At 49.0% G+C, this 13,718-nt stretch overlaps 1 protein-coding gene across 24 annotated transcripts in view; it reads left to right on the top strand.

The window, feature by feature from the left end:
- Nucleotides 1–13,718, top strand: part of MACF1 (microtubule actin crosslinking factor 1) — a 350,067-nt gene that overhangs the window by 283,272 nt on the left and 53,077 nt on the right. For 19 of the 24 annotated variants that reach the window (XM_077337346.1, XM_077337345.1, XM_077337340.1 and 16 more), the window contains 8 exons: nucleotides 753–923; nucleotides 1,542–1,708; nucleotides 3,790–3,949; nucleotides 4,683–5,009; nucleotides 7,748–7,832; nucleotides 8,417–8,658; nucleotides 10,996–11,202; nucleotides 12,499–12,618. In XM_077337346.1, coding sequence (XP_077193461.1) covers nucleotides 753–923; nucleotides 1,542–1,708; nucleotides 3,790–3,949; nucleotides 4,683–5,009; nucleotides 7,748–7,832; nucleotides 8,417–8,658; nucleotides 10,996–11,202; nucleotides 12,499–12,618 — 1,479 coding nt within the window. The remainder of the gene's footprint in view (nucleotides 1–752; nucleotides 924–1,541; nucleotides 1,709–3,789; nucleotides 3,950–4,682; nucleotides 5,010–7,747; nucleotides 7,833–8,416; nucleotides 8,659–10,995; nucleotides 11,203–12,498; nucleotides 12,619–13,718) is intronic. The other 5 variants (XM_077337347.1, XM_077337343.1, XM_077337342.1 and 2 more) reach the window with 1 other exon arrangement.

Raw genomic sequence — 13,718 nt, 5'->3', positions numbered from 1 at the left:
CATTTATTTGTATATAGCCATAGGCCTTTACAAAATATAAAATACAAATTTACAAACAGTAAAATAGAATAAAAGGAACTGTATAAAAATATAAAATTTAAGACCAAAAAACTGAAACAGCATACAAAGTGCAAGAGTGTTAAGAGGCTGCCTTAGTGGTTGTAACATTGGCCCTTATTTTCCTTGCAGCCAAGGCAAATAGGGCAGTTTTATATCTAAGTGGGAATGTTTCTGTGTATGACATAGTACTAGCCATGGGCATAATAAGGCTTCCCAGGGCCATCTAAGCAGGGAAGAGAGGCCCCAGCTGGAGGAATGTGCAGCTTCAGTTTGGATGGACTGAAAAGGATCGCAAGACGAACAGTGAGCAGACTAGAGAAGCGCACACAAGCTAGAGGTCAAATGAACAAGGAGGGTCTGAGTTCAAGTCCCCACTTAGTCTGAAGCTCGGCAGGTTGGCTTTGCTTTCCCCCTGCAAAATGGTGGTAAACATCAACTTCAGCCACTGCTTATGAGGCAGAGCGAGATAGAAGGCCAAGTGCCCCCAGAGACTAATGTCAAGGATCTCCAGTGTTTGTATGTTGAAAAAGGCAGGCAGGCAGGCAGGCATCTAGGTGGATGCCTGCTTTTTGAAAGAAGTGGGGGGGGGGGGAAATGGGGTCTGAGCTTGGACCCAAGTTTTTGCTGCAAACTGAGCTTTGCAAACAACTGGCTAATCCATGCTGTTCCCTGTATGTGTTGGCCAAATGCAGGTGGCTCAGAGAATTGCCCAACTGCAGGAAGCCCTGCTGCATTGTGGGAAATTCCAAGATGCCTTGGAGCCTCTGCTCAGCTGGTTGGCAGACACCGAGGAGCTCATCTCCAATCAGAAGCCTCCCTCGGCGGAATACAAAGTGGTGAAGGCCCAGATTCAGGAGCAGAAGGTGAGTGAGACGGTGTCAAGGGGGATGAACCCCCAAGGTCCCTTCCAGGGGGCACAAGCAATTGCTACGAAGTGCAGGATCTTCCATGATGTCTCCTAGCCATGCGTGCTTAATTTGGGGACTGCTTCATAAAAAGCTGCTGTGCAGAAAGAGTTTAAAGCTGCTTTCTCTTGAAAGCTCTAATCTTAGAAAGGTATGCAATAGGTAAGTCCCAGTAGTAAAGAGTGAAATATTGCCATGGCAGAGAGGGAAAAAGAAGCCAAGAAAAGGCTTTTAAGGGAGGTGCGAGGAATATAATCACGAGAAGAGAAGTTTAGCAGAGAGGAGAACTCATTTTTCAGGCCCTTGGGGAGGCAGAATGAGAATTTCTGGTTTATTGGGGTGGTTTATGCTGCTTCATTTATGCTTCGCTTTGCTCCCCTATGATGACCAAGTAGCTTGCAAAGAAGGGCCTTAGATGCCTTGGCTCATTTCTCTGCACCATTACCCGTGCCCAAGATTTTTGTCCCCATGTGACACATTCCCCCAAGCAACCAATGGCAAGATTGAGATGTAAGCATTCAACTATGATTCCGTTCACTTGTCCTTTTGACCCCTTCCCCATGCTTTGCCCCAAAGCTGCTGCAGCGCCTCCTGGATGACCGGAAAGCTACCGTTGAGATGATCCAAGCGGAAGGTGGAAGAATAGCACAGTCAGCTGAACCGGCAGACAGGGAGAAGATTGCTGGGCAGCTGGAGAGTCTTGGAAGCCGCTGGGCAGGCCTCCTCAGCAGCGCCTCAGCCAGGTAAGCCCAGAGACAGGCAAGGTGCAACTTGGGGGAGGGCGTTACAGTTTCTTATTGACACACAGCATCTTCAGTGTTCTTTGCTCTAAAACCTCTGCTGTTTCGTGACGCAGGATCCTGGTGCCAGATAGACACTCTTGAAGCACCTTTGAATAGGGTGTCTGGTGTGGAGGTAGGATTAGGAAAGACAGAGGCTCTCCCTCCTCCCCCCAGACTAGCCTGCTGCTGCTCTGAGAAGTTATGGAACAGTTATGGAAGCCCCCCCATCAAGCCATCATCCAAGCCCTGGATTAACCCTGTTTCTGCAGCTACCAGCCTTGCTTTGAACAGGAAGTCTTTTATGGGGAGGGGCTGTCTGGCTCAGGTTAAGAGCATCAGCCTGGCCTGGAGAAGGGCCCAGGTTCAATCCCTGGCACCTCTATTTTAAAGGATCTGACAGCAGGTGAGGGGGAAGACCTCAGCCTGAGACCCTAGCAAGCTGCTGCCAATCAGAGCAGAAACTACTGATGATAGGACATGGGCCCAGCTTCAGAGGAGGCAGCCTTATGTGGTTATCCGGTGCATGGTTAAAAATGACCCCGGGAAGGCTGCAGGCCACATGAATGTGAAAGTGGGCTGGCAGAAGGGGTGATCCAGTGGAACCCTCATATGACCTAATAGGATGTTGACATGGACTTCTTTGACTAGGAACAAGATTAGAAATGGGGCGAGCCCTTAGAGGCCTTGGCTCATTTCTCTGCACCATTAACCCTGCCCAAGATTGCTGTCCCCATATCCCCACTTGACACATTTCCCCAAGCAACCAATGACGGAAAGAGAGAGATGTAAACATTAAAATATGATTCTGTTCACTGATAAGAGGGTAACAGAGACAAATGATGTTTAAAAGGCAACCTCAACTCTGATAAATTGTAAAACAGCAATCTTCTCTTGCTGTTGCTTCAAACTGGGAAAATTGTGGGGGTTAGATGTATGCATTGTCCTTCCCATCCTAGTTAGGATGGGTGTCACCCTCCAGCTGCACTTCATCAGAAGGGATCTTGGTATCTCTTTTATAAGTTCAAGAGTGTAACGAGGATTACCAGAACAGCCGAGTTTCAGAATCCACACGGCCAATTGTGTGCAGATCCCATATGTCTGGCTGGCAGAGCAATTGCATAATCTGTGCCAGTAGCACTGTACTCAAAGTGGACTGCTGCAGAAATGGGGTACAGCTCGGTCCCTACCGTAACTTGCAGTTTCAGTTGTCATGGTCAGTCACTAGCATCTCTAACTAAAAGTGTCTCTGTAGAGTTCAAGAGACCTTGGAGAGCTGATGCCTATTGTAAGTAGATCAGGCTTTCTCAAACAGGGTTTTGTGAAATCCTGGGGTTTCTTGACGGCCCTGGAAGGATTTACAGAATGGATGGGAGTTAATTATTTTTAATAGATTTTTAAAGTTTGTTAGACATTTATCAGGTGATATGACCATATATGGTCATGTTGACGCCTCCAGTGGCCAGTGATGGGCTTGGAGGGTGTGGCAAGGGGAGTGGCCCTGGGTGAGCGTGTACACAGCCATGTTTCCAACCGTATTCTGCATGATCACGCCATGCCTGGAGTTTCTCAAAGCCTGGAGAATGTTTCAGGGGTTTTCCCAACTGTAAAAAAATTGAGAAGGGCTGCACTAGACAGTCTGAACCAGAAGAATGCTTACGTTATGTCTTTAGGCGTCTCAGCAGAAGAGCAGATCTTGCATGTCCTATCCTTGGTATTTCTAGCTTGTTAGAATCTCAAGAAGCTTTGGTGACAGAGATCCCCCTGAGAACTGGGACCAGCACTGTCTGTCTTGAGTAGACGGTACAATGGTCAGCTGGGGACAGCTTCACTGAGTGTGCCTTTGAGTTTGTCAACACCATCTTAAGGCCACGGAGTTGGATTCAGTGAGGCTGTAGGTCCAAGGGGAAGCTAGTGGTCTCAAAAACATCCTAAAACTGTGGGGGTGCAAGCAACTCCTAGGCATTTTCTTGCTTAACTCTTTCAAGAATGCTGAGTGTGCCCATTTGGATTTCTGAATGGATTTGTTTGCCTTTTTGCTACAGGCAGAACCAGCTGGAAGAGATCCTGGTTTTGGCCAAGCAGTTCCACGAGACCTCGGAACCCATCTCTGACTGGCTGGCTGTGACAGAAAAGAAATTAGCCAACTCAGAGCCCATTGGGACTCAAACTGCCAAAATCCAACAGCAGATCACCAGGCATAAGGTTGGGGAATGGTAGCCAAGAGACTTGCAAAGGCGGTGGGGCAGGGGTGGGATCCTCAGGCAGGTGTATTTAATGCTGAGAGATGTGCATCCCTGGATACAATAGTGAGTGTGTGTGAGATGAGAGGGTGCTTTGAAGTCAAGATGGTTTGGCTGGAATTCAGCATACATGGACCCAGGGTTGATCGTTTGAGCCTCAGGACTGAACTTGAGTAACTGATAAAAATATCACTGTGCAAGTAGATTTAGATCTCTCAGTCCTGAGCTCAGAGCTTTTGAACATTCTGTGGTATCAGAAATAGCTCAGCCACACTGGGTGAGTATGTGTGTATGTGTAAGCGAATAGGAAGCTTTGCAGTAAATCATCGGGGCTCTTTTCGGGAATGAACCTGGCTTGGCACAAGTGGATGTGCCAGAGTCCCGTTAATGTTGATTTTAGGCTGTGAAAAAGCAGCCTTGCTTCTATTAATGAGTTTTCCTGGCCTCCAGAAAAGAATGAAACGAAAGTCATCTCTTCACCCCTCCCCCTTCGTTCAGACCATTTATTTGATATATTATTTAATGTATTGCAGCATATATTTTTTTTTATCCGCCATCTCCATTATTCAGTTTTGGTTAAGAGTTTTCATTGACCTTTGTGTTTTCCCCCCTTTGTGTTTGTTCCATTTTCAAATCACATGTTCTTGTCCATTTTGTGTTCCCCCCCCCCTCCTTTTACTCTCCCCGATTTCCAGGCACTAGAGGAAGAGATAGAGAGCCGGGCCGCGGCCGTGGCTCATGCGGTCAGGACGGGGCAGTCTCTGGCCTCCCTGAGCTGCAGAGCCGAGCAGGCCTTACTGGCCGACAAGCTGGACCTGCTGGAGTCTCGCTATGCCGAGATTTGTGACCGGTGCGGCCGGAAGGCTGCCCTTCTAGACCAGGCCTTGGTTAATGCCCGGCTCTTTGGGGAGGACGAGGTGGAGGTGCTCAACTGGCTAGCAGAGGTTGAGGACAAGCTCATCTCGGTGTCCATCAAGGATTACCAACGGGATGTCCTGCAGAAACAGCATGCCGAGCAGCTGGTATTCACCGCTTCTTTTCCCCCCTCATTTTCCATGACGTTGCGTTTGAGTTCCTGTGTTTCTGTTCATTTGAACCATTCTGTATTTTGATTTTTGACTGATTCCAGCAAGCCAGAATAGTGGGTATGTCGTCTTGGCAATTCACGTAACAGCCTTGCGATCTGAGGACAATGTTATTTATGATCGCCTCCCAAATTGGGAACGAGGGACTTGCTTATGGTAGCTTCATGGTTGCACTCATACTTGGATGAGCTACTTTGGTTTCGCTCCGTTCATTTCACCAGTGTGTAATATGGTGCCTGTACTTGAGGGCCTGTTAACGCCAGTGCCCCCTTGTGTCCCAGATGTTTCTGCCTCTATATACAAATGCTGTTGCATACTCTTCATGGAGTATTTGTAGTTGCCTCCTGCTCTTGGAAAATGGTGGGATGGCATTTGCTCCAGTGGAGCACCCTTCTGAATGCACAGCTGTTGATTGTTTCCTTCTACAGCAGTGGTTCTCAACCTGTGGGTCGGGACCCCTTTTGGGGGTCGAACAACCCTTTCACAGCGGCCGTAGAAGGGCAGGAAGCCTGGCTGGGGTAGACTGAGATAGAGAGTTCGTTTGTCAAGAGCAGCAGAAAAGAACGAGATTGGCATGGAGGAAAAAGAGGCAGAACTGAACTGAGAAACCCCAGAAATAAATTTTTTAATATAAAATCATGGGCAATGGATCTTCACGCCATTGGTCAGTTTTGGTTTAATTTCTGTGAAAGAACCCTTGCATAATTTTATGGTTGGGGGTCACTACAACAGGAGGAACCTGTATTAAAGGGTCGCAGCATTAGGAAGGTTGAGAACTACTGATGTATGGGAACTGAAGGCAGCCATTGGCAATCGGTGTCACTATTGGGGTGGGCATCTAAATCTGCCCCGATAACCTGAGGTCTGGGGTGATGGATAGGTTTTGATCCTTCTCCACTGCACCCAAGATTTTTGCCCCATAGGACTGAGCTTGCAGCCTTTTAAAACTGACCCAGCGCCCGCCTGCTTGGCTTTCCTGTGCAGCTCCTACCCTGACTTCCAGAGCCAGCACGATGTAGTGGTTCAGAGGAGCAGCTTCTAATTTGGCGAGCCAGATTTGATTCCGCACTCCTCCACATGCAGCTAGCTGGGTTAACCTTGGCCTGTTTACAATCCTGTTAGAGCTATTCGCACAAAGCGGTTCTGTCAGAGCTCTCTCAGCCCCTCCTACCTCACAGGGCGTCTGTTGTGGGGAGAGGAAAGGAAAGTGATTGAAAGCCGCTTTGAGCCTCCTTCCCGTAGTGAAAAGTGGGATATAAAAACCAACACTTCCTCTTCTTCATTTCTTGGAGCAATTACAGGCTGTGATAGACCCCTGGGCTGCCATGTAACTGATGCCTGTGGTTTATGGCAGAGATCCCAGACATTCAGAGAGGAAACTGGAAGGACATTTGCCTTCTGTAGGATTGCTGGGAAATGAGTTGCGTTACAAATGGAGAATTCAGGCTTGCAAAGTTGGCCCGGGGGACAACAGCCCAGCAGTTGATTCACACAGCTCTTTAGGAAGCAGCAGCTCCCTTCTTCAGTCATGGGTTGGAAAATAGGCTTGAGAAAGAGGACCCTCCAGTGATCTGTACATGGAAAAGTGTTCCCTAGCATGTGTGTCCTGGCGCATAAGCATTCTTCCGTAGACATGCCTGAACCACAGGAAATATTTATTTAGCAAATAGACTTTCTCTAGTACCTGCCCATGGGGAGTCACAGCAAATTAAGAAACCAGAACCAACAAGGCAACAAAACTGTCAAAGAAGTATACCCACTGAAGAGTACATGGGAATGGAAGAGTAACATCTCTCTCTTGCCACTGCCTCCCTTGGTGAGGAAGGGGTTGACGACCATAGAGATTGGTTGGTTTGCCAGGCATGGGCCTTGAAACCTCCTGTACTTGACATATTTTGGGTAGTTTAGAGCATAAGAGCTGGCAGGCAATCATTCTCCATGCCGGTGGCTTTATCCAACTTGGCTAATTCAGTGGCAAGGGAGCCATTGCCTCTGGAGCTGTTCAGATTTTTCTCCAAGCTTGTTAAATCCTGATGCTTATGGTAGTTCCCAAAGTGGCATTCTTTTTATGCCAGAAGTGTGGCGATAGAGCTTTAAGTAGGGTAAGGCTTTGGAAAGACGGTCTGTGTGTCCAGCTAGAAGTATTTTCAGTTGAAGGCAGCTCTTCAGTCTCGAGGCCTTTGCCAGTCTAGGGGTTTCCATGAAATTATGTTCAACACCGAAGCAGAGCATGACCTTTGGTACACTCCCCTTTTCTGCAGTCTCACAAGAGCACAGAGGCATTCATGAAAGGGATCCAAATCAAATCTTTTAATTGTCACCTTGGTCCACCAGGGCAGGGGGTGGCCAGATGCTAGCTCCTCGTGTTTCAAAAGCAGCCAGAGACTCAGATGTGGCCTCTCTCCCATGCTGCTGCTCTTTGCAGTTTTCAGCTCATGAGCTATTCAACTGCTTTCCAGGGACATCCGGCTACCAGCTGCTGCCGCCAAAGTCTGCTGGGCCAGTGCTTCCAGCAGATTGAGGTCCAGACAGGTAGAAAACTCCCTTGAGACAAGTGTGTCTCTCGGGCTGTGGTTTGTCCCTCTTCAGCATGGCTTAGGAGCTTCGGGCCCTCTGCAGAAATAGGCAGACATCCCCAGGTGAACTGTTAGCTATTGTTGATTCTTCCCGTTTAGGCCTTGAACGATGAGATCCTGAACCGCAAGAAGAACGTAGACCAGGCCATTAAGAACGGACAAGCCCTTCTGAAACAAACTACAGGTGAGACAAGGAAATGAGACATGGAGTAGGAGCAGTGGGTTCAAATGATGGGAAAGGAGTTTCCACTTAAATATTAGAAGGCATTTTCTGACAGTGAGAGCTGTTGTGTGATTGGAACATGTTGCCTCAGAGAGTAGTGGAGACTCCTACTTTGGAAGTTTTTAGGACGAAATTGGATTAGCACCTGTCAGAAGTTTGTGATTTTTAAGTCCCCGAGAAGGGGGGGGGGGCTGGACCGGATGGCCTTCTGTGGTCTCCTCCAGCTCTGTGTGATTCTGATTCTGATATGATCAACTCCAGCCCCTCCTTTACATCCTCCAACAAAGATGACCAAGAGTAGAAGGCCTTGGGGGGCAATACCTCCAAAAGTTGGGCCTGAGTTTGCCCTTCAGATTCTCTTCCCTTCCTTCCTTAAGGACATCCTAGTAAGGAGGCAATGGGAGGATGTGAGTGCAGAAGGGGGTGGTGGGAGTAGCAGATTTTGAAAAGACACGCTTACAATCCTGAGTATCCACTGTTTAAAATAGAAACAATCGTAGCCCAAATGAAAGGCCTCAGGGTAAAGTCTTTGTGTGTTTCTCCAGGGGAGGAAGTGCTGCTCATCCAGGAGAAACTAGATGGCATCAAGACCCGTTACTCGGACATAACCACTGCCAGCTCGAAGGCGCTCCGGACACTGGAACAGGCACGGCAGCTGGCCACGAAGTTCCAGGCCACGCACGAGGAGCTGACTGGCTGGATGGGTCAAGTGGAAGAGGAGCTGACATCTGGTGGAGGGTACTCCCCTACTGGGGAACAGATTCCTCAGTTCCAGCAGAGGCAAAAGGTAGGGGACATCTCTTGTAAAAAAAAATTGCACTCTTGTAAGGAGAGTGTCGTGTGTTTCACAGCTGCCCTCTTGAGCCCATCGAGTGGAGGTTTGGGAGCATGGCTGCAGGCAAGAAGAGGATTCGGCCATGTGCCGCTGAGAAGGATTGCTATACTTTCATTTGTCTCTGTGACAGGAATGATTCATCTTCGTGGTTTCTGTGCAGTCCTACATGGGTCTGTATCTTCGCAGGCCTGCCATGGAGAAAGAGCAAACAAGCTTAGCAAAGGTTCTAGAAGCTCCCAAGAGTGCTCACCGCTCCCCTCATAAAGTCATGTGACGTGGGAGAGGTTAGCACTCTCCCCTCAGTTCCCTTTTTGCCACCGCTGAGAGAGGACTGTTCAGCAACCTAAAGCAGAATTTTTACCTCAGGTTCAGAATGAGAGGCGAACGACTTAGAATTCTGATATTATTGTCCACTGTTGTAAGGACTTGGCCTTGTTTAAATAAATGAGTAAAGGGGCTGAAAATGGCCCCAAATGGAGAGCACTGAGCCTGCCACCTGACTAAAGACTTCAACAGTACCTCAACCTTGTTGCCAAACTCCCCCAGAAACTGAGGGAAAGAAGAGCAGTTCATCTGAGAAATGGCCTCAGCCCCTCCAACCCACAAGGAGAGAAAGCTCAGGCTGCTGATTTATCGGCCAGCAGCCACCTCAGGTGAGCTCAGTGCCCCAGTGATGCCTAATCGGAGGAGGAATCTGCCCTTAGGGCCACACCTACCCCACTGGTGAAGGAGAGAGAGCCCAGGCGGCTGATTTATGGGCCAGTAGTCCACTGGTGTGGGAGACGGAAGAAGACTGTCTGTCCAGCGGCCAGCCAATCGCCTTCTGTCCCCCACCCCTGATCACCCCCTCCTCCTTTCACTTCCCTCCGAGGCTCAGAGGCTGCAGAGCCCTGCCATGTGAGAGCTGCCCCTGCCAGTGAGTTCCATAACAGCTGCCTGAAGCCTTTCCAGGTCTCGGGGGGAGGGGGGAGGCCATCTACAGAGTTTTTCCACTCTATCCCAAATCTAGTGCCCGTTGTATTCCTGAATGCAACGGGCTTGGCTCCTAGTAGTACTAATATTGTCAAACAGAGGAACTGGTCAGGACATGAATTTAGACTATAAATAAAACTGTTGACATTCAGAGCTATTAAACATGCCTTTGATTCTTTGGTATGCAGGATTCAAGAGCAGCGGGCCCTGCTTGCCCAGCAGATGACTCCATGGCATAAACCTATGTGAATGACCATGGTGGACACAGGCAATATGCTCAGGTTCTATTGTTGTTAGTTGCGAAGTCGTGTCCGACCCATCATGGCCCCATGGAGAATGATCCTTTTCTTTTTTTCATTTATTGATTGATTTAAACATTTACAGTACATCCTTTTTGAATGGCTGTGGATTTGACTTGAAGTACAGACATTATCATGTTGAATGATGTCTCCATTAAACTGACTTAATTTCTGCCTGAGGTAGTTGGCCCTATTGGGCTCAGACTTTTTCTGCAGCCTACATGGCTGGATTGCTTCTAGTAGACATCTGCAGTGGAGTGACCTGGTCGAATGAGCCTCATCCGTCCACCACTATGCCAGAGTTGTCAACTCCTAGAGAGAGGTTATTAAGGGTAGAGTGGTACTTCAGTATATTTTTCTACTTTATAAGCCCACACCCTCCTCCATGGTGAGTGATCCTGCTATTCTCCCATGCGGGACTGCACAGAAACCATGAAGATGAAAACAGGGTGGCACTTACCTGTAACTGCTGTTCACCAAGTGGTCTTCTGTGCAGTTACACATCCCTCCCTCCTTCCTCACTGGGGCCTCACCTGTTCCGCTGGAGGGAAAGAGAACTGAAGGGAGAGTGCTAACCTCTCCCACATCACATGACTTTGAGTAGGAACGTCATCCTCTTTGAGCACTCTTGGGAACTTCTAGAAACTTTGCTAAGCTTGCTAGCTCTTTCTCCGTGGCAGGCCTGCAAAGATGCAGACCCATGTATGATTGCACAGAAGACCACTTGATGAATAGCAGTTACAGGTACGTGCAACCCTGGATTCTCCCCTTCCAATTGCTGCAAACTGGGTGCCTGCTTTTCTTCTGCTAGGCAGGAACTGCTGTTTTCTTTGGCAGCAAGTCCCTCTCTCCCCTCCAGTCTTGAAGCAAAGGTAGCCCAGAGTCTATAAGAGCAAGAAGTGGGCCCTGCCTTGTATCAGCCACAGAGGTCTTTCCAAAATCCCAAGCTCCTTCTTGGACAACTTAGGAATAAGGTGAATTCATGGTCACTCATGTTTGAGCTTTTCTCCCCTTCCAGGAACTAAAGAAGGAAGTGATGGAACGTAGGCTTATTCTGGACACTGTGAATGAGGTGAGCCGAGCCCTGCTGGAACTGGTGCCATGGCGTGCCCGCGAAGGCTTGGACAAACTGGTCTCGGACACCAACGAACGGTACAAGCTGGTCAGCGACACCATCAAGCAAAGGGTGGAAGAAATAGACGCTGCGATACAAAGGTCCCAGCAGGTAGTTTTCTCTGAGTCGCTTTTCCCCCCGTGGTGGTCAGAGATGCTCCAAGGGGCTAGCACTGGCTTTTCTTTCCAACCAAAGTGGGAAATCACAGCCAAGCAGATGAAAGGAAGAGGCGGAAATTCTGGGTAGCAGTGGAGGGCAGCCGTGTCAGGGTTGTGCTCGTGGCACAGAGGATGCTTTTGATCTCCCAAGTCTGCAGAATGTTTATGCAGGTGTCCAGCAGCTTGACATACCTCATCTTTGTAAGAAACAGCAGTCCTAAAGGATTGCAGGTATTCAGGCACTCAGGAATTTTTCATGAGCAGCACCACCATTCACCTACAGCTCTAGAGGAGAAGAATTAAGTTGGCTGGCAGTTTCTTTGGATGAGGTGCAGATGTTCTTTCAGAAGATGCTTGTGTGGTCATGGGAACCTAGAAAAGATGAAGAATGAGTAAGCAACAAGATTAGAGGCTTGGGGCACCTGAAAGGCCAACAGGATCTCTACAGCATCTGACAAAGGGGCTTTGTTTCTTGCAAATGTATACCCTGGCAATCTGGTTAGTCTTCAAGGAGCATAGAAACTAGAGCAGGGGAAGTTATAGTACCGCTCCATTCTGCATTGGCTAGACTTCATTTGGAATACTGTGTCCAGTTTTGAGCACTGCAGTTCAAGAAGGATATTGATAAGCTGGAACAAGTCCAGAGTAGGGCAGCTAGGGTGGTTGAGGGGCTGGAATCTGTGCCTTACAAGGAAAGGTTGAGAGAGTCAGGTATCTGTAGCCTAGAGAAGAGGAGGGCAAAGGGTGATGGGGCAGCTATGTTCAACTATGTAAAAGGTAGGCATGTAGGCAAGAGGGGGCCAAATTGTTTACTGCAGCTTTAGAGACAAGCAATGAGTTCAAATTATGGGAAAGGAGGTTCTGCTTAAATATTAGAAAGTATTTTCTCATGGTGGGGGCTGTTCGTAGATGGAACATGATACCTCATAGGGTGATGAAGTCTCCTTTGTTGGCAGTTTTTAAGTGAAGATTGGAAGCACCTGCTGGGAGTGTGTGATTTTTATAACCCTGAGAAGGTGTGGGGGGACTGGACTAGATTGCCCTTTGTGGTCCCTTCCAGCTCTTTCTGCTGCGTTTCCCTCCACAGCATCGTTGCTGCCATGCTGGAGAATTCGCAGCAGAGCCTTTAAGCTTGCCATTTGTCAACCAACATAAGTGCAGCATGAGGACTTGCCCTGTTTGCACGCCAGGTTCACCCCACTGTGCTTTGCTAACCACCCTGTATCCTCCTCTTTCTTCTCGGTGCAAGTATGAGCAAGCAGCTGATGCAGAACTCGCTTGGGTTGCGGAGACAAAGCGGAAGCTGATGGCTCTCGGTCCGATCCGCCTGGAACAAGACCAAACCACTGCACAGCTGCAGGTCCAGAAGGTATAGAAAGGCCGGCAAGGCAGAGAGGGGGGGTTCCTCGAGGGAAAGCAAAGCGTGAAAAACAGGCTGTTAAGCAAAGGCGGATGGCGGCGTGGAAGGCTTGCTGATGCCATTAGGGAAGTGTGGGTGATGCAGGAAATGAAGGTGGCGAAAGGGACACCAGCTGCTAGATGGGATGCTTTTAGAGCAAACATATGAGCTAGATCTGACCAGCTTCTTTGCCAGGGCTCAAACTGAGCAGAGTTGAGGGGGCAGCTGGGTGGAGGGAGCAGATGAGTTTGAACAGCATCCAAAGCATTTCCATTTGTCATTTCAAATAGGACAAAACACTTGAAACAAGATAGTCCAGGAATCATGGTTACAAGGATGTGTCTTCAGCAGGATGGCTGGTCTCCAGCTTTCTGGAGCAGCTGTAGAATCGATACAATGCTGAGCAAGCCCCTCCCCCCCCCCAGAGAAGGCCGGGGCGAGCCTTCAGGGGAAGGTGAAGGCGGCCGGAAGCAGCAGTGGACGACGGCAACAGGCAGCAGGCAGCGGTGGCAGCAGCCAACGGAGGAGGAGCCATGGGACAGGCTCACAACAGTCAGGGTGGCGTGGAGGCGGCCACCCACTGCCAACCCCTCGCCACGCTGCCTGGTTCTGCTGTTTCCCGCTGCCCGCCGCCACTTCCGGCAGCCACTTGCTGCTGCTGCGGCAGCAGCAAGCAACCTGGGAACCTCACAGGAGGGGCCACGCAACCCCAAACGAGGTCGCAACCCCAAGGTTGAGAACTACTGTTCTGGACAATAATGCTGAGAAAAGTTGAAGGCAATAGGAAAAGAGGAAAATCCAACATGAGATGGATTGACTCAGTAAAGGGAGCCACAGCCTTCATCTTGCAAGACTTCAGCAAGGCTGTTGATGGTAGGACATTTGGGAAGTCACCAGTTCATAGGGTCACCATAAGTCGGAAGCAGTTGGATAGCACCTAACACGTGTACACACACATGATTTAGACAGCCGTGAATTAGTGCCTTTGATAGTTGTCCGTCTTTGGTGCAGACAAGATGACTACACTTTGGTCAAAAAACACATGCCGAAAGAGACACAGAGTTTGTTTG

Source organism: Paroedura picta, chromosome 5 (genome assembly GCF_049243985.1).
Source record: "Paroedura picta isolate Pp20150507F chromosome 5, Ppicta_v3.0, whole genome shotgun sequence".
Classification (NCBI taxonomy): Eukaryota; Metazoa; Chordata; class Lepidosauria; order Squamata; family Gekkonidae; genus Paroedura; species Paroedura picta.
This window is presented reverse-complemented; position numbering and strand designations above follow the sequence as displayed.